Source organism: Lygodium microphyllum, chromosome 26, assembly GCF_053477565.2.
Source record: "Lygodium microphyllum isolate KBCC chromosome 26, Lygodium_microphyllum_v1.1.10, whole genome shotgun sequence".
Lineage (NCBI taxonomy): Eukaryota > Viridiplantae > Streptophyta > Polypodiopsida > Schizaeales > Lygodiaceae > Lygodium > Lygodium microphyllum.
This window is the reverse complement of record NC_141160.1, coordinates 9,844,041-9,866,862: the sequence shown is the minus strand read 5'-3', so window position 1 is coordinate 9,866,862 and position 22,822 is coordinate 9,844,041. Positions and strand designations below refer to the sequence as shown.

General features: G+C 41.8%; 1 protein-coding gene across 2 annotated transcripts in view; it reads left to right on the top strand.

The window, feature by feature from the left end:
- The first annotated feature begins 19,121 nt into the window (after positions 1 to 19,121).
- Positions 19,122 to 22,822, top strand: part of LOC148012989 (metal transporter Nramp3.2-like) — a 39,077-nt gene continuing 35,376 nt past the window's right edge. The window contains exons 1-4 of one of the 2 annotated variants that reach the window (XM_087667714.1): positions 19,122 to 20,312; positions 20,481 to 20,617; positions 20,695 to 21,347; positions 21,537 to 21,714. In XM_087667714.1, the coding sequence (XP_087523840.1) occupies positions 19,750 to 20,312; positions 20,481 to 20,617; positions 20,695 to 21,347; positions 21,537 to 21,617 (1,434 nt within the window). In that variant the 5' untranslated portion in view covers positions 19,122 to 19,749 and the 3' untranslated portion in view covers positions 21,618 to 21,714. Of the gene's footprint in view, positions 20,313 to 20,480; positions 20,618 to 20,694; positions 21,348 to 21,536; positions 21,715 to 22,822 lie in introns of those variants that run through there. The other variant, XM_087667713.1, reaches the window with a different exon arrangement.

Here is a 22,822-nt window from a genome sequence, read left to right as displayed (position 1 = left end):
AATGTGCTTGAGGGAGGAGGCAACTCATTCGGGCATCGAGGTAAGCTCACTACACCTCGATAGGATCGAACACGCATCAAATAGGTGAGAGATAGCCATAGGTGCTCGCTTGAAATGCTTGAACGAATAAGCGGTTCATGGGTCTTGGTGGTTGATTGCCTCTACAATCCCTAATGTCTTCCTTATTATTTTGCTTCATCAGTCGTACTATGAGGTTGTCAGAATATCCAACCTCGAAGAACCTCTTAATGAATAGATCCTTGAGGTCATTGAAGTTATTCTATTCCGCGTGTCTAAGCTAGTGTACCATGTCCTACCCTTGTCGACTCGCTCTTGGAGCCTTGATTGATTCCTAACCCTGCAAGCAACGAGTTTGCTAGGGCTGCTGCGCTCCGGTCTTACAAAGACCCTCAAAGTGCCATGGGACCGACACTCATCTAGGAGGGGGTAATGTTAACCCCAATTCGAGATGCAGAAAAAAGAAGTCAAGAATGAAAATCCAACGGAAGAAGCAGGATGGAGAACAGCCAAAAGCACAAGGGTGGCCTCAAATCAAAGGCAAAGGCATATTTTTAAATGCAAGGCAATGCCCCTAAAACTTTTGTAAAAGAGCGCCTAACTCCCTCATATGCAGATTGTAAAAGGTAGATAGGCATAGGTAAAGAGAGAGGGCAAATAGAAAGGAGAGGGAAAAGAGGACCTTGCTACAATGGCCGATCATGTAAAAAAGGGGATGGGTGCGTAAGGGATCTAGGGCATGTATAAAAGCCAAAAAGTGAATGGAGATTCTCATTCTTTAGTGTGTGGCAAAGTGGACTCAGCTTCTTCTCTCCTTCTTGCTTGCTTATGTGTGCTTGAGAGAGGGAGTGTGAGAGTTGTTATTCCTATTGGCTAGAGCTAAAACACGTAGGAATTCTCACATCTCTATGTCGTTGCAACTTCCTAGCCCCTTGCTCATGGTTGTGTCCTGCTATGTATTGTAGTGCTTGTTGTGCTGATCTCCTTTCCTCCTCAAGGTCTACTATGAGGTCCTTAGCCAGTCTACGATGGTGCTTCATCCTGGTTTGTTAGTCATATTTATTAACCATCTATGGGATATAAAGTGGAAAATCTCCCAAATTGAGCTTGTTGTTCTCGCGACGGCTGGAGCTAGATCTTGACATGTCGGCGGCTTCTTGCTCCACCAAGCTATCGATCAAGCTGATTAAGTCCAATAGCGATGCGTCTCCAATGGTGTCGGTCCATCTATGCTCATGAGCCTTCAATGTCTTGACCCTCTCTTGGTCCTACAAATCGAGGTTATTAGTCACCCATCTAAGTTTGAGAATCATCTCCTATTAGTGGGTTCAATTAGCTTATTATGTCTTGGTGGGTTCCTTCTTATTGCAAGCAACCCTCAACTTATGTGTACTCAATGTGCGCGTGGTGCTTTTTTTCATGCACAATGCAAAATTAGGCTTCCAGCTTTCAAGTGCACTTTAAGTGTCAAAAATAGTGTGAGGTGCGAATATTAGATGAACAATGTAGCTCTCGCTCTCCCCTCATTCCAATTTCTTCCAAACATGGCTCTAAGCATGATTGTTGCTGGCTACTCTCAAGGGTCTCTACTATATTTCCTAGCTTAGTCAGGGTGTAATCAGGGTCTACATGTCAATTTTGGGCACTAAGTGGGTGTGGACAGCTAATGTGTTAGCTAGCAGTTGCTTTTGGGTCTTCAAGTCATTGTTTCTTGCGCTTCTCGCATCTAGAAGCTATTTAACTTGTTTGTAAGGCTTTCAAAGTTTCGTCGAGCTTTGGTCTAGGTTTGTTAGGATTTGGGATTGTCAAATTTTCCTAAATTCACATTCGTTCCAAGCGGTCCGAATTGTAGAGGTCCGAGTTCGAAACTCAAATCACCCAAAGTCGAATGACCGAGTACAAATGGACCGAATGACACGTGACGATCGAGTGGGCCGAATCCAAGTGTCCGAGTGTCCAACTCGAATGGGGTGCTTGGCCAAATGGTCGAGTCAAAGTGGCCAAATAGTAGTCATCTGAGTGGTCAAGTGTCCAAATGGCCGAATGGCCAAATGCGTTCGACCGACTGTAGCCGTCGGAGAATCGCAAACTCAAAAAAGCTGAATGCGGTGGCGTTTTTCATCGTAATGACAAAAAACTGACAATTTTCCTACCTAGGCGCTTTTAGAGGCATATGTAATAACGTCATAAATGCTTCCTGGTCCTACTAACATTGCTTGGGACTGAGCTCCTACACCCTAGAAACGAGTGTAACTCACGTGGAGCAAGGATGATGCTCGCTTGCAACGATTGCAAGAATTTGTTGGCCTCCCACACCTTCAAGGAAACCTAGCTCTCTCTCTCTCTCTCTCTCTCTCTCTCTCTCTCTCTCTCTCTCTCTCTCTCTCTCTCTCTCTCTCTCTCTCTCTCTCTCTCTCTCTCTCATATTGAAAATGCAAATGAGCCTTCACCCACCTTCCCTTGGGTCTTGAACCCCCGATCTAGTGGCAACAAAACCAAAATGTGGGAGCTCATGCTCTTGACCACCAAGACCGATGGACCACTTATTGCTTTAAGCGTTTCAAGCGAGCAACTAATGGCTATCTCTTACCTAGCTGTGGCGCGCTCTCTCGATCCTACGAGTGTAGTGAGCTCACCTTGATGCCTGAATGAGTACCCTCCTCCCTCAAGCACTCCGGTAGCTCCACGATCCAAGATGCGAGCTCAAGCCTCTACCTTCAAGCTCCATCCTCCATAGCCGCAAGCGTGGGACAAGAGGAGAGAAGAGAAGAGAAGAAGAGAGGAGAAGATGGAGAGCTTCTCCACCAATATCCCCCACCCTCACACACTCACTCCCTCACATTCTCATACTCCCTCTCTCAAACACAAGGACAAGCACAAGAGCAAGGAGAAGAGAAGAAAAGAGCCACTTTAGCCACACACCAACAATGAACTTCTCTATTCACTTTTTGACTTTTATACATGCCCTCATCCCTTTGGGCACCCATCCCCTTTTTTACATGACCGGACGTTTTAGCCAATGTCTTCTTTCCTCATGTCTTTCCTCTTTTCACAGTTCTTTTGCACGTGCCCTTCTACGTTTACAATTTGCACAGGAAAAAGCCTCGTGCTCTTTTACAAAATGAATTACATTGTGCCATGTGCTTTCTTTGCTAGAATATTCAATTCACTCATTATTGTGCACTTCCTACATTTTTTCTAAGCTTGCCTTCTTTTCCGCTTTTCTCACCTCCTGGGGCCGTTTCCAACTTGGGCTTCCTTGGTCTTCCATTGTATGGGCTGTAATAGTAAACATTGTATTGTGGCAATGTATTGCTTGTAGTTGGTAGATAGCTCTATACTTTGGTCTTTCCTTCTCCTTTGCCTTTGTTTTGGTTGAGTTTTGGGGGCTGATTTGTGATCATTTATAGTAGCCCATTCTCTTTGATTTTACATTTATATATTGTCATTTATGATGACCGGTTCTTTGAATGATAATGCTATTTTTAATATTAAAGAGCATGATAGCACAAACTTTACCTATCGGAAGATGTAGATGTAGCATGTATTGGTTCAAAATAAGCAAGCTAGCCCTTTAAAGACCGAGTGTAAAGCCCAAAGGCATTGATCATGATACTTGGGATGAGTTGGATGATGAGCTATGTAAATCTACTGTTATATTATCATTGTCAAAACAAGTTTATTTCAATGTTGTGATAATGCTTGGCAATGATGGGAGAAGATATGTAATCTTTATGATAAGAAAAGTCCTGCTTCACATACATATTGGTTGAAACAACTCATGGACCTTCACATGAAGGAAGGGACTAGTATGCTTGTGCATTTGAATTAGTTTCACTAGATTTTCAACCAGACCTCGCAAGGCATGGAGCTTAAAGACAATCTTCCTCCCTTGTTTTTACTTTTTGTGACACTTCCTAAGCCATGGAACACTTTTTGTACTACCATGTGTGCTAATATGCCTAAGGATGGTTTGAAATTCCATGATGGTGAGGGTGCCTTACTTGTAGAGGAGATAAAAAGAAAGAATATGGATGCAGTCTCCGTACTTCTCATGCATTGACTATTAGGGGCAAACATGATGGTAAGAGTGGTAATGACTACCATGGTAGAGACTCACAAATGTCTCAGTCTTGCAGGCAATCTTGCAGTAAGTCCCATGGTTGTAAGGCCTCTTTTACATGTCATATTAGGCCAAAATGCCATAATATGCATGATGATAAGCATAAAGAAAAAGGCAAGGGAAAAGTATAAGATAAGTCTAATGATCAAACATTGTTCCTACTAAGTCCAGTGTAAAGATTGAAGAGATAAATATAGTGCAACCTGAGTCAAATGATGATTACATCTTGGTAGCTTCTTCTCTTGATGCCAATCAATTGCTTGGTACCTTGTCCACTTTTTCTCACTGCTAGCTACTTGATTCAAGCACTTCTTTTCATGTTACCTCCACATAAGGATTGGTTTCACTCCTATTGCAGCATGATAGGTGCTGCGGGACTAGAAAATGACTTGGCATTTGTGATGTTAGACTGCAATTTGCTTCAAGCAACTCTTTTATTTTGTATGATGTACACCATGTTCTTACTTTGACCAAAAGCTTGCTCTTTGCTGGATAGTTGTAAAATGTGGGGTGTTATGTAAATTTTGGTGATTTGGCATGGAAGATTACCTATGGGAATCTTGTCTTTACTCAAGGTACCAAGGTTGGTAGCCTCTGTCCCTTGCATACATCTAGGTTTATTGGCCATGTTTTGGTTGTGGTTGACATACCACATATATCTTTATGGCATCCTCACCTTTGGTACATATCCTTCGAATGAAAAAAAAAAGCTTTTTCATTTGCAATATCTTTTGCCCCTTGACTACAAATATTTTGATTCATGCAATCATTGTCTTTATGGCAGGCAAACACCTAGTTCTCATAAGGAGTCTTGTATTATGCTCATGGGTGAGAATCTGGCTCTTGTTCATTCTAACATATGTAGTCCCATGCCCTATCAATCACTAGGAGGCCCAAAGTACTTTGTGAATTTCATTGATGATTATTCACATAAGGTTTGTACACATCCCATAAAGTAGAAATAAGATCTATTAGCTACCTTTCAATGTTGGCTTGCTCTTGTTGAGAACCAGTCTAGGTATAGGATGAGATACCTAGGGTCAAATAATCGGGGTGAATATGTCCCTAAAGCATTTTAGTAATCTTGCAATGAGTGGGGTATTAAGCATTGATTGATGGATCCTTATACCCTACTTCAAAATGGTATTGTAAAGTGCATGAATAGGACAATTCAAGAGAGAGTCCATAGTATGCTTGGCCACAACGTTTTTAGAATGAGGCAAATACTACTATTGTACATAAAAAATCCCCATTCACTGTTATTGGTTGTCTAAGTGTAGAGGATGTATTGTTTGGAAAACCTCCAATATATGCTCATTTTGCGTGTCTTTGGATGTGAAGTTTTTGCCATGTTCCCAAGGAAAAATGCAATATGCTAAATCCTAAATTTGTAAAATACATCTTTCTTGGTTATAAGGATGTAGGTGAGATAGGCTATCACTTATGGGATTTGCAAGCTAGGAAGGTCATCTGTAGCTATGGTGTTGTTTTTGAAAGGGAGCGATGGATCGAAGGTTGGACTCGAGAGCTACGGCGGGAGAGCAAGAGCAAGAAAGGGAGAGACTAGAAATGGGAACTCCAACAGTCACAATGTGTGACCACACCTTCCTTTATTCAAACTGTCACTAAAAGAATAAAGAATAAAGTGACGGTGACGGGTGCCCGCCACCTGCAGTGTGCAGTGGCAATGACTGTCAGTGTAGTAATACATGGGCGGCTAGGCAGAGGTGCATTTACCCCCAACAACCTCCCACTTAAAGGCGAATCTGCCCCAGTGAGGAGTAAAAAGAAAAAGAAAAAGATAGTACAACATGTACACATGTACAACAGGATGAGGAAAGACGTCATCTCATCCCACGCCCATCAACCTCCTGAGGAAGGCAAAGCACTCTATAGAAAGGCTTTTCGTGAGCAGATCTACAGGATTCTCGTTAGTCGAGATCTTGACAAGATCAACAGACTTGTCCTCAACGACCCCACGTATGAAGTGATACCTCACCTCAATGTGTTTCATCTTCACATGGAAGACCGGATTCTTGGCTAACTGAATAGCACTCATACAATCCGAATGCAGTGTAGGGATAGCATCAATACCAAGGTCAAAAACTAAACGACCCAACCAAATGGCCTCCTTGCAAGCCTTAGTGGCTGCAACATACTCGACCTCTATAGTAGAAAGGGCTGTGCATTTCTGCACCCTGGACATCCAAGAAACAGCACCTCCAGAATAGGTGAATAAATAGCCAGAAGTGGACTTTCGACTATCTGCATGTCCTACATAAACAGAATCATGTACCCCACGAATCCTGTATCCTAGCTGCCATAGCATATGCACATATCTGCACTGCCCTTCAGGTACCTCATGATACCCTTCACGGCATCCCAATGCTTCTTGCCAGGTGTAGCCATATAGTGTGCCACAACACCAACTGCAAAGACAATATCTGGACGAGTGGCTATCATGATATACATAAGACTGCCCACTACGAATGCATAGGAAATCTTGGCCATCTCGGCCTTCTACTCTTCTGTCTGCGGACAACCAGCCTGTGATACCTTGACATAAGAAGGCAATGGACAGCCAATAGGCTTTACGTCCTACATGCGAAAGCGCTCAAGGACTTTATGAATGTACTCCCTCTGTGACAAGTAGAGAAGTCCCTGATGCCTGTCGCCTCTAATGCGCATACCAAGTATGTGAGCGGCCTATCCCAAATCTTTCATCTCAAAGCTCTTCTTGAGCTGAGCATTAAGAGTATCTAGCTCATCATGAGCTTTCCCTGCTATCAGCATATCATCCACATAGAGTACCAAAATCAATAAAGAACCATCACGAGCTTTTTTCGTGTAAAGATACGGATCCATAGCACTCCTATTGTAGCCTTGTGAATGCATAAAGGCATCAAACTTATGATACCACTCCCTAGGTGCCTGTTTCAAGCCATAAAGACTTTTCTTCAATTTGCACACTAGGTGCTCCCTGCTAGGTTCTGCAAAGCCCTTAGCCTGCTCCATATAAATCTCATCATGCAAGTCCCTATGTAAGAAAGCCGTCTTGATATCCATCTGGTATAAATCCAAGTCAAGCTGAGCAACCAAAGCTAAGACTAAGCGCAGGGTGGCCATCTTAACCACATGAGAAAAGACCTCGTCAAAGTCCACACCATGCTCCTGCTTAAAACCCTTTGCTACCAATCTAGCCTTGTATACCGGCTTGGGGCGTCTAGGGATACTTTTTAGCTTGTACACCCACTTGCATGGCAAAGCCTTCTTGCCCACAGGCAAGGAAATCAAATCCCAAGTGTCATTCTTATGCAGGGAATCTATCTCAGACTGTATAGCCCTCTCCCAGGAGTGACTGTCACCCCTGCGCATAGCCTCATCATAGGTGAAAGGCTCTCCTACATCTGTAACCAAGACATAATGCATCGAGGGCTGAAATCTATCAGGTGGACGTCTGTCTTTAATAGACCGTCTCACGGCAGGCTCTGCTACCTACCCAGCTGCCTGTCCAACACCCTGATCATGAGCATCTGCTCTGCAGCTGTAGGCTGTCTGAAATATGACCCTGCAGATCTCAACAACTCTCTCAGGTTGCCTATGCATTTTGTCTTCATGGAAGAGTACATCATGACTGTGGATGACTTTCCACGTATGTGGATCCTAGAGATGATAACCCATCTCGCCTGCATCCCATAAACAAGGAAAATGCATTTAATACTCTTGGGATCCAGCTTACTTCTCTTATCCCTGGGCACATGGCAAAATGCCTCACATCCAAAGACACGGAGATGCGCATAAGAGGGAGGTTTTCCAGTCCATACCTTCTCTGCAACCTTGAAATCGAAACCACTAGAGGGTGATCTATTTATGACATGCACAGCTGTACTAACTGCCTCAGTCCAAAAGCTCTGTGGTAGGCCTACATGGCTAAGCATACTGCGTACACGCTCCTGGATGGTTCTATTCATCCACTCAGCCAAACCATTCTAGGGGGGGTGTAGGGGGTTGTCACAACTGACGCTTAATACCCCTCTCATCACATAACTGCTCAAAAGCACGTGAGACATACTCACGCCCATTATCTGTCCTTAGGCATTTTAGCCTATACCCAGACTGATTCTCAACCAATGCAAGCCATCTCTGAAACACAGCCAAGACATCGGATTTCAGCTTAATGGAATAAGCCCAAACTTTTCGTGAAAAATCATCTATGAACGTAACAAAATACTTTGCACCACCCATAAACTGACAAGGCATAGGCCCACAGACATCCGAATGTACCAATGCTAAGGGCTCACTCATGCGTGGCCTACCAGACTTCTTATGCGTAGACCTAGTCTGCCTGCCATAAAGGCAATGCTCACATGAATCAAAACATGTATAATCAAGGGACGGTAAGTACTGCAAACTAGAAAGCATTTTCATTCCCTTCAAAGACATATGGCCCAAATGGGCATGCCAAAGAGATACATGTGGGATAGAACCCACAGACAAAACATGATCAAGGGAAGAAACTGATACAATCAAGGGGTAGAGACTGCCAGCCTTAGCACCTCTCGCAATCACAAGTCTGCCATGAGTGATCTTCCATGCAGAGTCTCCAAAACATATATGATATCCTGCGTCATCAAGTTGTCTAGCTAACATGAGATTGCGTGTCAAAGCAGGTACATGACGTACATCCTGCATAACAAAACTGCTGCCAGAAGGAAACTGCAGCCTAGCATCACCAATGCCCACAATATCAAGAGAGCTATCATCACCCAAGCGCATAGTACTCGAAATAGTACGGTATGAATGAAATCACTCTCGACAAGGTGTCACATGAAAGGATGCACCTGAGTCCAAGAGCCAACACTGTGAATACATAGAGTGTATCTCGATCATCTGCGAAGCACTAGAAGAAGCTGCAAGGATATAATCATCATCATCAATAGCCTCAGGTTGCATAACATTGGTCTCTTCAATTTTAACACTGGACTTTGCAGGTACTATGCTGCGATCAAAAGACTTATCCTGCACTTTGTCTTTCCCCTTATCTTTGCATATTTCATTGCGCAAGTCATGGCATTGTGGCCTAATATGACCCTTTTTCCCACAATGGTGACAAGTAACATCTGCATTCCTGCCACGGGATTTACTACGTGACTTTCCATGAGACTTGGACCGAGATTTCTGAGAATCCCGCCACGGCCACTACCACTGCCATGCTTTCCATATCCATCATTCCTGTCTCTAACTGTCATAGCATGAGACACACGAGAGGCATCCAAATTCTTATGGTTAACCTCTTCTTGCAAAAGAGCACTCTCAACATCAAATAATTTCAAGGTAGCAGTAGAGGCACATAATGCAGTATGGAATACATCCCATGACTCGTTAAGAGTACCAAGCAAGAAAAGAGGAGTGACATCCTCTGCAAAAGTGATGTCCTGCGAAGTCAAGTTCTTGAGTATAGCATGGAACTGGCTCAAGTGAGCAGACATAGTCACATTCTCCTTCATGCGCAGATCCATAAGCTGCTTCAGCCAATACATTTGGCTCACTTGACTTTTCTTGTCATAGAGATTCTTGATTTTATCCCACAACTGCCATGCACTTTGTTCTTCCTCAAATACATTGTAGTGAACCTGTTCTGTGAGAGACAATACAATAGTGGACTAGCATAACTCATCAAGCTCAAGCCATTCCTCATCTGGCATAGTTGCAGGCGGATGCCCGCTTAACCTCAAAGGTTTGATCTATGATTTCTACACCAACACCTGCCAAATTTGGCTCTTCCAATAAGAGTAATTCGTACCATCAAGCTTAGTGATGTTGAAAATAGCATGATCAGTGGTGGACGAACTCGCCATAATGTAGGCTGGAAGACCGTAGACAGTTCAAAACTGCTTGTTGTTTACTACAGAATATGACAAAAAAATCACCAAAATCGAGGAAAAATGGCGAGGAAAGTGGAACCAAAGCTGCTGCTTAGCAAGTACTATTGAAAGTACATCATTTCGGAGTGTTTCAGCATGAAAAATCCATGTTAGTCCATACATATATGCTTGTTGTAATAAATTTCATATTTCAGTAAAAGAGAGCTAATAGTGCCAAAATTGGATCCCAAGGCAATCAGATACTGCCAAGACCGAAGTCGGCATCATGCGGGCATAGCATAAGCATATGACGATCTATAAGCATGAATCCAACACCCAAGTATGTCATACAAACATCTGCCAGTGAGTAGGCACCCCCCCAGTCAACAGGGCAAAGTGTTCCTGCCACTACCAAAACGTGACACAAGTAGGTGTCAGTTCACAAAAATACGGATCCAAAACTGAGAGTTAGCTCATAAGCATATAGTGAACCAAGACATATGATGTATCATCCCAAAAGGTAAGAAGTCCCAAAGTCTCAAGTGTCTTTAATTGCTCAATGGCATGTAACGGCTCAATGCATAAAAGTATCACCTGCTCAATGTCTGATAAGCATTCAAGAATGCTCCCACTAGCAAAAAAGTCATATGTACGAGCTCAAGAGCTCAAGCCAAGGCAATACACAGTGCCAATGACATAAGTCCAAGAAAATACATCAATAGTACATCCCGAACATGTAGGCGGTAGAGCATCCGTATGTAGCATCCGTAAGCATATAAGACATCAAATACATCCCAATCCAAACTCTGACAAGCCAAGTAACATCCAAGACTACTCCAGATAATCCAAAATGCATCCAAGGTGGAGCTTCAATGAGCATTCAAGCTCAACGTATGCATAGGGTAATCAACCGTGACATGAGCATCAAGCCGTAGGCAACGGGTATGCATAAACCCAAGAAGCATCACTATCAAAGCATATACCAATGTCAATAAGTGTAGGCTGAAATAAGCTCAAGCTTCCAAAAGCATCCGAATTCAATGACAAGCTCAGAGTCATCCCTCGATGATCAATACATCATAGCATAACCCAAGACATACATCCGGAACCAATAGGCATATGTCAAAGCATGAAAGATAGCTTCAGTCCAAGAGTATTCAGCATGCATTTACTATTATAAACTATGTATTTCTAGCCCCAAAATCAGGCCAAAATCATAGCATTACATGTAGCTTCAATCCCCCAATCAATTGGGATGCAATAGGCATCAAACCGGTTATGTAGTCATGCCCAAACAAGCATAGGCATACAAATACATACTGTCTCAGACCTGAAATCTATTGCACAAGATTCTATCATTAGAATTTGGCAAATCCGGCATCACCATCGCATCCGGAGTGTGCTAAAATCCCAACTTAGACTCTTACCTTGCATGAATCGGGTTCTGAATGCCCGAGATATGACAAAAAGAGTGATTTTTAGGCCAAATTTTGAAACAGGCGCAAAAAAAAACGTGAGCTGGCTGGGGGGTCTGCTGTTCCAAGTGTCAATAATGGGGCCCAAAGGGAGCACAAATGAGGGCCAAAGAAGGCCTACACCAAGCCTCAGCAAGCCTTGATAGGCTGGAAGCAAGATCCAGGTGAAGGAAGCTCCAAGAGGTGTGAGCTATGGCTGCCCACAACTTGTTTATAGCCTATGAGACCTGAGAATTGAAGTAAACTCTGAACAAAATGATCAAATACCTATGATGTAATGCCTTGAAGGTGCCCAACAATGCCGGGAAGGTTCTCGGGAAGCCGGGGAGTGACGAGAGCTCAAAGGAGTCGGATATGGCTGCCGGGAAGGAGACCCAATGCAAGCAGGGAGTCGATGGGATGCTAAGAATGCCACGAACCAAGCTCAGGAGTCGGAAAGCAAAGCTTTGATACCAGTTGAGAGGAAGCGACGAATCGAAGGTTGGACTCGAGAGCTATGGTGGGAGAGCAAGAGCAAGAAAGAGAGAGACTAGAAATGGGAACTCCAACAGTCACAATGTGTGACCGGGCCTTCCTTTATTCAAACTGTCACTAAAATAATAAAGAATAAAGTGACGGTGACGGGCGCCCGCCACCTGCAGTATGCAATGGCGGTGACTGTCAGTGTAATAATACACGGGTGGCTAGGCAGAGGCACTTTTACCCCCAACAATTTTCCATAAGGAGATATATGCATAAGTAGCCTGAGTAGGTAGTTAAGGTGTGCATAGTGATATTTTAGGAGGAGTATCTTATTACTCTACAGCTAGCTAAACAAACTATAGTTAATATTCTAGTGGCCCATTATCATAATATTGGGTAAGATATGTAGGCGCCATAGCCTATTTTGTGATGGTCTACTAGAGATAGATGTCAGCCTGATCAATTTGCACCCTCCATGGGATATGTTATGGTGATAGATATTGGTGAGCCTTTTGCATATGATGAGGCTATGTGCAAAGGTGATAGTCACTCTTGGGAGAGAGCTATGGAGTTAGAGTATGACTCATAATAGAAAAATAATACGTGGGATTTGGTTCCTTTTCCTAGTGGAAATCATGCTTTGCTATGCAAGTGGGTGTATAAGTTGAAGAGTACCCTTAGACGTCCCAACCTAGCATATAAGACCAGATTGGTTACAAAGGGTTTTAAGTAGGAGCATGGTATTGACCTAGACATAGCATTTGCAGTGGGAGTTGTGGCATGCTATATGGCTACACCTGGTTGACAACATTGGGATGCCATAAAGGGTATCATGATGTACCTAAAAGGCACTCTATATATGAGCAATTGTTGTGGTGGTCAAGATACTACAATCGTGGATTACATTGACTTTGACTGTGTAGGACGACAAAGGCACCATAGCTTATGCTCCCTTGTATTTACATCACGCATCGTGACTACACGCATGTACGCTGCAAATGGTGGGCACCTATCACTATCACTTTATTTTTTATTCTTTTCATGGCTATTGAATAAGGGAAGGCTGGTCACACATTGTGATTGTTGGAGTTCTCACATACAATGTCTCTTGCTCTTGCTCTCTTAATCCATCCATCATAACTGTTGCTTTATTCTTACTTCCACATGTATGCTTTCCCTTGGGCTCTATCTTTCGTTAGCTTTCCTTCATTGTACAATTGATTTCCAACACTTTCCTTGTAGTTTTGACATATTTTTTTGCTTGACTTTTAGATTTCCCTTTTCACAACCCTTGAAAACTTATTATTTAACTTCTCATCCATGCCTTGGAAGCACGAATCTTTCCCACGTAGCAGAGTAACAAATGTATAGCTATTTCTATGAGCTAACACATGCTAGATATGATGGATTTAATGTAAAAATCCCTAATTTCTTTAGACAACTCACATACATACTTTTTCACTTTCTCATAAAGAGGAACTAGATGATAGGAAGCCATTAGTAGCAAGTCATCCCAAAACTTCTTTTTATATTGTTCCAAATTCTTGCATCAAGCTTATTCTAAGCTATCATAATGTCCACCTCAAATGTACCAGTCAATTAATTTGAAGCAAACATCTTCTTAAATTGCATCCATGATGTTGATGGTGCTCTATCTTGCATTAAGAGCATGGACCACCATTGCAATGCATTCCCCTTTAAGAAAGTTTATGCATTTCAAATCTTTGAGGATTTGGTGAAGTTTCCTCCCGAATAGGCTGCATCAGATAGTTGAATAAAAGCCAAATATTTCAACCTATCTTGTGCCCTACAAAAGGCCTCAAAATTCATTGCTTTTCCACTCTCATCATTGTCCTTTGTTGCCCCTTTGGGAGTTAAGTTATCATACACATGCTACTACAAAAAGAGCGCTTTTGCTATATTAATATTATGACCAATATTATTTTAAGCATTTGCATGACCAACACTCATTCCTTGAGCCCCATAAGCATTAGGGGGTGCAAATGCATTACCATATATGCCACTTTGTGCCCCAAGTATCATACCAATGTTGCCATACATGGGGTTATGCATATTACCAGTAGCCATACCTGGATACATTGGGCCTTTGCATCCCATGCATTGGTTGTTGCATACCATAATGAGTTGTGCCATACATTCACGTATGTGGTCCTTGACCCATCATAGCATAAAAAATAGTACATTCACCAAAGTGTACTAGTCATCCCATACTTGCATGCATACCCAGCTCTTCAAAACCCATTGAATTGGCACTACCAAGATGACCTTGCATTTGTGTGTCCAATGCCACTGGTACCGTTCTCTCTTGCTCATCACCAATCTTTAGTGCATCTTTAGGTTATGGTCACTATCCTTTCAGGAGCTTCTTGTTACTCAAATGCCTATGGCATTGGCATCTTCTTCTTGCCCTTGCAGCTTTTGACCTTTAATCAACTGTATTGGACCCACCAGGTCAAGGGAAATGATGGTGTCTTGGAAAATGGAATTGCGAAACTAGCCTTTCTTCTTGGAGAGAGTGGTCATGTCTTGATTAATCAACACTTACAACAATCATAAAATGCACATCAATTTTAAATGCAAAAGTTACCACTAAATCTTGGACAATGGATAGCCTATGAGCCCCAAAATTTGGTGGCCCTTGTAGTATTTTTTTATCTTTTATTGCGAATGGGTGGAATACACTAAGATTCTCCTCCACTCTCTAAGTGCCTCTCACTATCATAAATGGCCAACAAGCCTTCAAACCAAATTGCCCTTGGGTTTGCTTGGGGATTGGCATTCAATTGTACTTCTTAGGCAACAAATTCAACCCCAAATATTTGATGACTGAATGGCCACTTGAATCTCTTGAAATTGCCCCAATTTCAATGATTGAAATTCAAGTCTTTAGGGCTTTAAATTTTGAGCATGTGTCTCGAGGTGCTATCAAGCCCTAATTTCTATTGTAAATTAGGATTTACAGCAAAGATTCACCGAAGTCTCCATCTCTAATGGCTGAATTTCTAGAAATTACTAAGAAAGGATGAGAATGTCTTGGAGGATGAGAGAGAATTAATTTGAGGAGAGAGAAAATTTAGACTTCCATCATGAGAAAATGGAAGAGATTAATTGTTGCATTGTCTAGATAGCCATGAAAGTTGTCTCCACTAATGGAACACGCTGAATATGATGTTGCTTGTCTGAAACAACCCTCAAACTAATATTATCTATTACGATAGTCTCTTCTGGACATGTCACTAGATCTTGGAGGGTCTCATGTTGATTGGAAATGCCATATCAATTGTTGCAATAGTAGTGGCGATTCCCCCCCTCACACACACACACACACACACACACACACACACACACACACACACACACACACACACACTCGCACAAGGTTTGGAATGACCTTTCTCAACCCTCCAAAAACGTTTTTCCCACTTGCATGGGCAAGTTTTGCCAACAAGTGGCAACCTTCTAAAATAATTTTCAATATTATCTAGCTTTACTAAATTGATTTTAAAAATATTAATTTAATAATCATTTATGGCTCATAAAAATAATTTGACTTGTCAACAATCAAATTGGCTTGACTATCATCTAAGTGATTCTAAGCACTAGTTAGCTTGAAACCAACATTAATTAATTAATGCCAATACTCTAGTGTCACCACTGACAATTAGGGCTAATTAAACGATCTAGGCCAAATTTTGACACTAGGTGTACCACCTAGTACCTATCCAATATAACTTATTACAAGTTGTGGGGTCCTAGGTCCCACATTGTGAAATAACTAACATGCACCTCACATGTGCAAGTCACTTTTACACATTTGATTAACTCTTTGATCAAATGTTGAGCAAAGCATAAAATTTTCGCATCCTTGTGATAAGAGAGATGAGGATACTAGAGAAGAAGAAAAAGAAGTAGATTATAATAGGTAGCCACATTCACTTTTACATCATCGTGTATGGGCACACAACTATTGGAGAAGAAGATGAAGCTATTAATGCCAATGATAATGATGTTAAAAAGCAGCAATAAGCACCTTCAAATCTAGCCAACATTAGCACAAGTAATAGAGATGATGAATTATTAATTATTTCTTCATCTTAATTATTACTTATACATAGCGACAACTTAATTATTTTATTAAATTGCGCTAAATGAAGATACTAGAGACGATGATAATAGGTAGTAGCATGCACTTTTACATAATCGTGGATGGCCACACAACTACTGGAGAAGAAGATGAAGTTGTTGATGTCGATGATAGTGATGCTAAAAAGTAGTAATAGGCGCCTTCAAATCTAGCCAACATTAGCTTGTTACTCCTAACAACAACTTCATTATTTTATTATGAGTCAATGCGGCTGAGGATAGATTTCGACATGGCCCCCACCACCGCAAAAGGGTTCACCCGGTCACTTGGTGGAAATTAATTAAAATATAAAAGGCCCCTAAAAGGGGGTTTGGTCTGATCGCCCGCTGCACACGGCAGGATTTGAACTCGTACCCTTGTGCAAGCACTCTGGAGCTCTATCACTCTGGGTGCGCGTACGTTTGTTGATAAGGTTTTTAATTTAATTAAATCCTTTAATGGTGAAAAAAGAGACAAATGCGCCTAAAACCGGCGCTTCCGGTCATACCAATGGAAAAGTATGGGCCCGTGGCGGGGCCCATACTGATATTTATCCTCGGCCCGTTCTGCATAGAACTCATTACATCTAATGAAAAATAATTTTGTGCATTCAACTCAATCTATAAATAGGATCTAACTATTGCACGCATTTCGAAGTTGGTATATGCACACCATGTTATTCCACAATGCAAAACATGTGAGTGGTTACATGGCCAACATGTCCTTGGTCCCAGCAATGGAACCAAAATATCATGCTCTATGAGCTTGACGTTGGGACCATTGGACACACCTTTATCATTTCAAGGGTTTTGACCTGCACACTCATGGCTGTCTCTCACCTAGCCTACTCACATGCCAGATCTATGACTAGATGATGAGACAATACACTTATCTATACTTACCACATTGTAGTTGATGTATCAATGAGCCATGTCCTTGATCCATATGCACACTTCTTTGCCTTTGATCTTGCTTCTGTTTGTTGTCACAATGGAGAGGAGTTACCAATAATAAGCTCAAGGAGAGGAAGAGAAAAAGAAGGCTTCTCAATCCATGTCCCTCACCCTCTTATACTCTTAGCTCACATACTCTCACTCTTGTTGCACTCACCAAAGAGATGGGATGGAGAAGAGGAAGAAAGGATACAAGAAGCTTTCCATAACCATGTCCCTCACTCCACACACACTCTCACACTTCCTCTCCTTCACTCTCACTCTCAAGGCACATGGGTTAGTTTTCATATATATGAATAGCTTGTTCCATTAGTTTTTATTCTTTTTATAGAATTAGGGTTTTCCCATCCCCTTAGGCATCCAACCCCTTTTTGTGGCATTTTGACTAGATATGCCACATACTCTATGCACCTAGACCTTAGTCTTGATCTAAAAATTGGCTATTACAAGTTGTAACCGCATGGTGCCATTTAATCATCACTTTTTCCATGTTACTTCATTTGGCCACCATGACATCTTTGAAGACACAAGGACTAAACACATCATCACTTGCATTGTCTTTCAATACCAACCTCATAGGTCTGGTTAGCCCCTATTAGAAATTTTCATCCTAATAGAATTACATATTCCATTAGGTATTATCATTCGCTAATTTGCACAAGAGGGAGCTCGGCTCTTGATAAAATGTCTAATGAATTTTACAAAAAACATTTCTTTCTAAAAAAACACGGGTAGGTTTCTCCTTGTAGTTAACATTATTTCATACATTTTTTGAAGTATAAAAATGACACCTTTGGGCGTGGTTTAGGGAGTTATAATCATGTGTACTTTATCCTCCAATGAGAGTTTAGATCTATTTAGCAGTTTATTAAGGGCTTCTCTCAAATAGATAAATGAACCTAATTTTCCAAGGGTACTCAAATATACATTGTATAAGTTCTAGAATAGAAACCATATGCCCATAACAATAAACACCTTTTGCAATGAATGAAGCGATTGTTGAATCTCATCATGGAAAAGGATTTTATCAAAGAGAAAGGTTGCACCTTATATTCACTTTGTTCTCAAATAATGGACTATGTGGTCCTTACACATATTGTACAACAATTAAGAATACATTGTACAAAAAGGAGTACCGACTTTCTCCACAATGTTATCTTGAAACATCAGCTACTATACAAAGCACGCAAGCATACCTCATTTTTGAGGGCTTCCTTATCCTCCTTCAATTCAACATTTTATTACTTTTAGGGTATCTTGATGCAAAGCTATAACTAAAATTAATGGCATGTGGAGGTAAATTCAAATATTAAAAAATGAGAGGAGGTAGAATCTTTCTATTTCGTCACCTAATGTTCATTAAGCCAGCTTTGAGAGCTCTAAATATCTAGTCGTTGTCACACTTCTTAGGCTCTCTAAAGGATAACAATTAATTTTGAATTTTCCCTAGCATCACAATAACATTCATTGATTCCTTAATTTATTAATCAATACTTAGCATTCATCCTACAAGCATTGAGAGCTCTAAATATCTAGTCATTGTCACACTTCTAAGGTTCTCTAGAGGAAGGCAACTAGTTGTGAATTCCCCCTAGCATAACAATTACATTCCTTAATTCCTTGATTCCTATACCAGATATATTGCAAATTGTGTTGGAACTGCCTGACGGTAGAGATTTTTTGATGGGTCAAGCTTGCCTTTCATCATTGGGAAATTATAGCTTCATATGTTATCAATATGATCCTCTCGTGCTGCCCAACCGAATATCAAACCTCAAACCTTACCTTCACATATGCACACCATATACCCAATTGACTGGGCTACCTTATCTATATAAGATAGTTTTCTATTGCCAATGGGGTTGTGGCGCGGTAGTTCCGGGTCGAGTAACATGGGGGTACGTGAGTTCAAATCCTCTGCCTTGCTTCCCCGGGACCATCAATAAGCGTTCAGGATATAGGTTGCATATAAAGGGTTCTCGCCCAGGTCCCATCCTTTGCGACAATAATTGAATGAACAAATGAGAAGGAGAGAGAGAGAGGCAAAGTAGGAGAATGACAGAATCAGTGAGATGTATTTGTATATGGGGTTAGATACATGAAAGGAGCTGGGGAAGTGACAAGTTGGCTTCTTGGCCTGCATATTTCGTGGTAGCATACTGTGCTCGACTGATTGAGCGTGCCGAGCGTGTGGATCATTCGTGCGCAACGCATGCTTCATTGCTTTGAGCGACAGAAAAGGTCGGAGGTAGCTTTTCTTCTCTCTCTGTCTCTGTCTCTCTCTCTCCATCTCTCTTACTCTCTCTCAGGGAGTAGGGAAAGGGTGGAGAAGAGCACCTGCGCTTGGCGATTGAAGACAGAGAAGTTCAGCTCCCTCTGTCTTTGCTGTCTCCCTTTGCAATCATTCAGATCACGAGACACAGACGTACACTAAAATTCCCCGATTTCCCGTCCCGATTGCGGTTACGGCAACAGAGCGGGGGCCTGCTTACCACACGCTCACATCCAACGCTCACGTGGCCTCTCCTTTATGCTTTTCCCGGTGGGTACAGTATATCGATCTTATACTAATTTCCACCTCACTGTTGTGATCGAGCCTTGCATCAAGCTATTTTCACCTCCTCTATTATGACCGAGCCTCGCATCGGGCTATGCTTCTAAAGCCCCTTTCCTGTTATTCATCTCATCTCTTGTAACCAGTAGACGTGCGATGGCTCCCAACAATACCGAAGCAGCAGAACCCTTGCTACCTGACGAAGGTAGACAGGCCCTCGTATGGCACTTTCGGTCACCCGACGAGGAGCATACATACGAGAAGGATGAACAGATTGACGTTAGTGCCATAGCAGGGGATTGGACATATGACAATGGTGATGGAACCCCGCCTTTCTCATGGAAGAAGCTATGGTTGTTCACCGGTCCAGGATTTCTTATGAGCATAGCCTACCTGGATCCTGGCAATCTGGAGAGCGATCTTCAGTCGGGAGCTATAGCAGGATATTCATTATTATGGCTCACCTTATGGGCCACAGTGATGGGCTATCTTATGCAGCTGCTAGCTGCACGGTTGGGGGTAGCGACTGGATGTGACTTGGCTGAACTTTGTAGGGAGGAGTATCCTCTATGGACTAGAATTGTGCTGTGGCTGATGGCAGAAATTGCAATTGTGGGAGCAGACATCCAAGAGGTGATTGGTAGTGCTATTGCTCTGAGAATATTGACTTCTGGTTACTTGCCATTGTGGGCTGGTGTTCTCATCACTGGTATTGATGGGTAAGGGATTACAATCAATATTTTTATCTTGTGTGCATTCTTGACAAGTATTATTCACCCTGTTCATAGTGTGAAAGTTAAGATAGTTAACTTTGATATGAAATCTGAGAGACAAGGTCAAGCCTTCTAGATATTTTGGAATGTCTCAAGTCATTATCTCCTTTGCAGTTTCATATTTCTGTTCTTGGAGAACTTTGGAGTCAGAAAATTGGAGGCCCTTTTTGGATTGTTAATTACCATTATGGGAGTTTCTTTTGCTTGGATGTTTGGCAGGGCGAAGCCTGATGCAGGAGAATTGTTCACAGGTGTGCCAAATCGTTCAAGCAACTTCTTTACTAGAAATTTGTAAATGGTTGCTTAGTGATTGGATTATTTGCTGCAGGCCTTCTTATTCCAACAGTGCCATCTGGTTCTGTAAGTCAAGCTGTAGGCGTTGTGGGAGCATTGATAATGCCACACAACATCTTTCTTCACTCGGCTTTGGTACAGTCACGTGCCATTGACACATCGAGTAGAGGGCGTGTGAAGGAAGCTCTTCACTATTTCTCCATCGAATCTGGTGTAGCCCTATTTGTTTCATTCATCATCAACGTGTTTGTTGTTTCGGTGTTTGCAAAGGGCTTTTATGGAACCGACATTGCAGAGTCAATTGGGCTTGCCAATGCAGGAGAGTACCTTCAACAGGAGTATGGTGCTGGTTACTTCCCCATTCTTTATATTTGGGCAATTGGATTATTGGCTGCTGGCCAAAGTAGTACAATGACAGGTACATATGCAGGGCAGTTTGTGATGGCTGGTTTCCTTAACTTGAGAGTGAAGAAGTGGGTGAGAGCAGTTGTTACACGATCAGTAGCGATAATACCCACCGTGATTGTGGCCCTTATATTTGATGGATCTGATGAACAGCTAGACACGTTAAATGAGTGGCTAAACGTGCTTCAATCAGTCCAGCTTCCTTTTGCTGTGATTCCCCTCCTTTGCCTTGTAGCAAAAGAGAAAGTAATGGGTGTCTTCAAAATTGGAACTATGCTTCAGGTAAGTCAAGAAAATTGCACTAGTTTTCAAGCTGAAGCTTGTTATCAATCCAAAGTTTGGTTGGGTATGAGGTCTTGTTACTTTTCTAAAGTCTAGTAAAAGCATGGATACTATTTTGGATTATGTATTGATGTTGATCTAACTGTGAGATGCTATGTTCAGTCTTTTCTATGCCTGATTGGCATGCAGTTGGTGTATGATGGTTTATATGGAACTTTAGTAGCAGGTGGCTTATTAGTGAAAGACCACCCACACGCGCTTTCTGCCTAGGTTGATGTTGGCCTTTTGGGTTCTCTTGTCACCACATGTGTCCATTTTTATGACAAGTCAGTGTTATCATTTAACAAGGACTTGAATGAATGAACATGATTTTCTATCTCAGCTTATCCCTCCACATCAGCAGTTCAAAAAAAGCAGTTGTCCTACTCTCAACTTAGTATCTTCTCACTTGATACTTTTCAATGTGCAAATCAACTTATATGATTGCAAGACATTCAAATTCCACATGTATAACCCAACAAACATACATACTTGCTATTAACTAAGTTCTTGCTGACTACTACTGGCAAGGAATTCGTGCATAATGGCAATATTTGTTTGATAATATGAGAAACACCTAGCAACACCTTCACTTTGATGTCAATGTTACACTACCATTTTCTGCTCCTTGTGGGTAGTTATGCAAGGGAGATACATAAAAGGACAGAAGCTCTTAGTTGCTGCCCTCAGATTTGTGGCTATTCTTAGGACTAGACTCAAACTGTAACGTATAGATCTTGAGGATTTTGTACCTTTGTTATCATTGCTCAAGTGACACAATGAATTGGTGTAACTTTTCCCCATTTGAGCCCTTGTCCTTCTAGCTCAATTGAGGACATTGGTAACTTTATGACTACTTGTCACACTTGAAATACTCTTCTAGGAAGCTAACTAGTTGGCTGGCTCCTTGGAAGGGTCCTCACTAGATTGGAGCTTGGCCTTGTCCTTGTTGGAAGAGGAAGAGAGACAGAGTGGAGCGGAAGATCAGTCTCAGCTCATTGTTGTTGTTCTTCCATTGTTCTTCCATCATACTAACTGAAAGAGAGCTACACACATAGATATGACTAACCAAGTCTAACTGTGATTAAGTCACTGACTACACCGACTTATTGAATGTCACACACGTGTATAGCTATATCTAGCTAATGTCGGTCACACACATAAATATAGACTGACTGAAGAGTAACGGGAGCTTGATATTCTAACACTCCCTCTCAAGCTCAAACCATCCGATAAACTCTAAGTAGTTGTCTGAAGTATATGAACTTTTCTTTACCAAGAGACTTGGTAAATATGTATGCTACCTGGTCTTCAGTCTTCACATGAATCAAGTCAATCTATCCTATAAGAATCATTTCTCTGATGAAAGGCTAGTGAACCTCAATATGTTTGGACCTAGCATGGTAGACAGGATTGCTAGCCAACATAACACTACT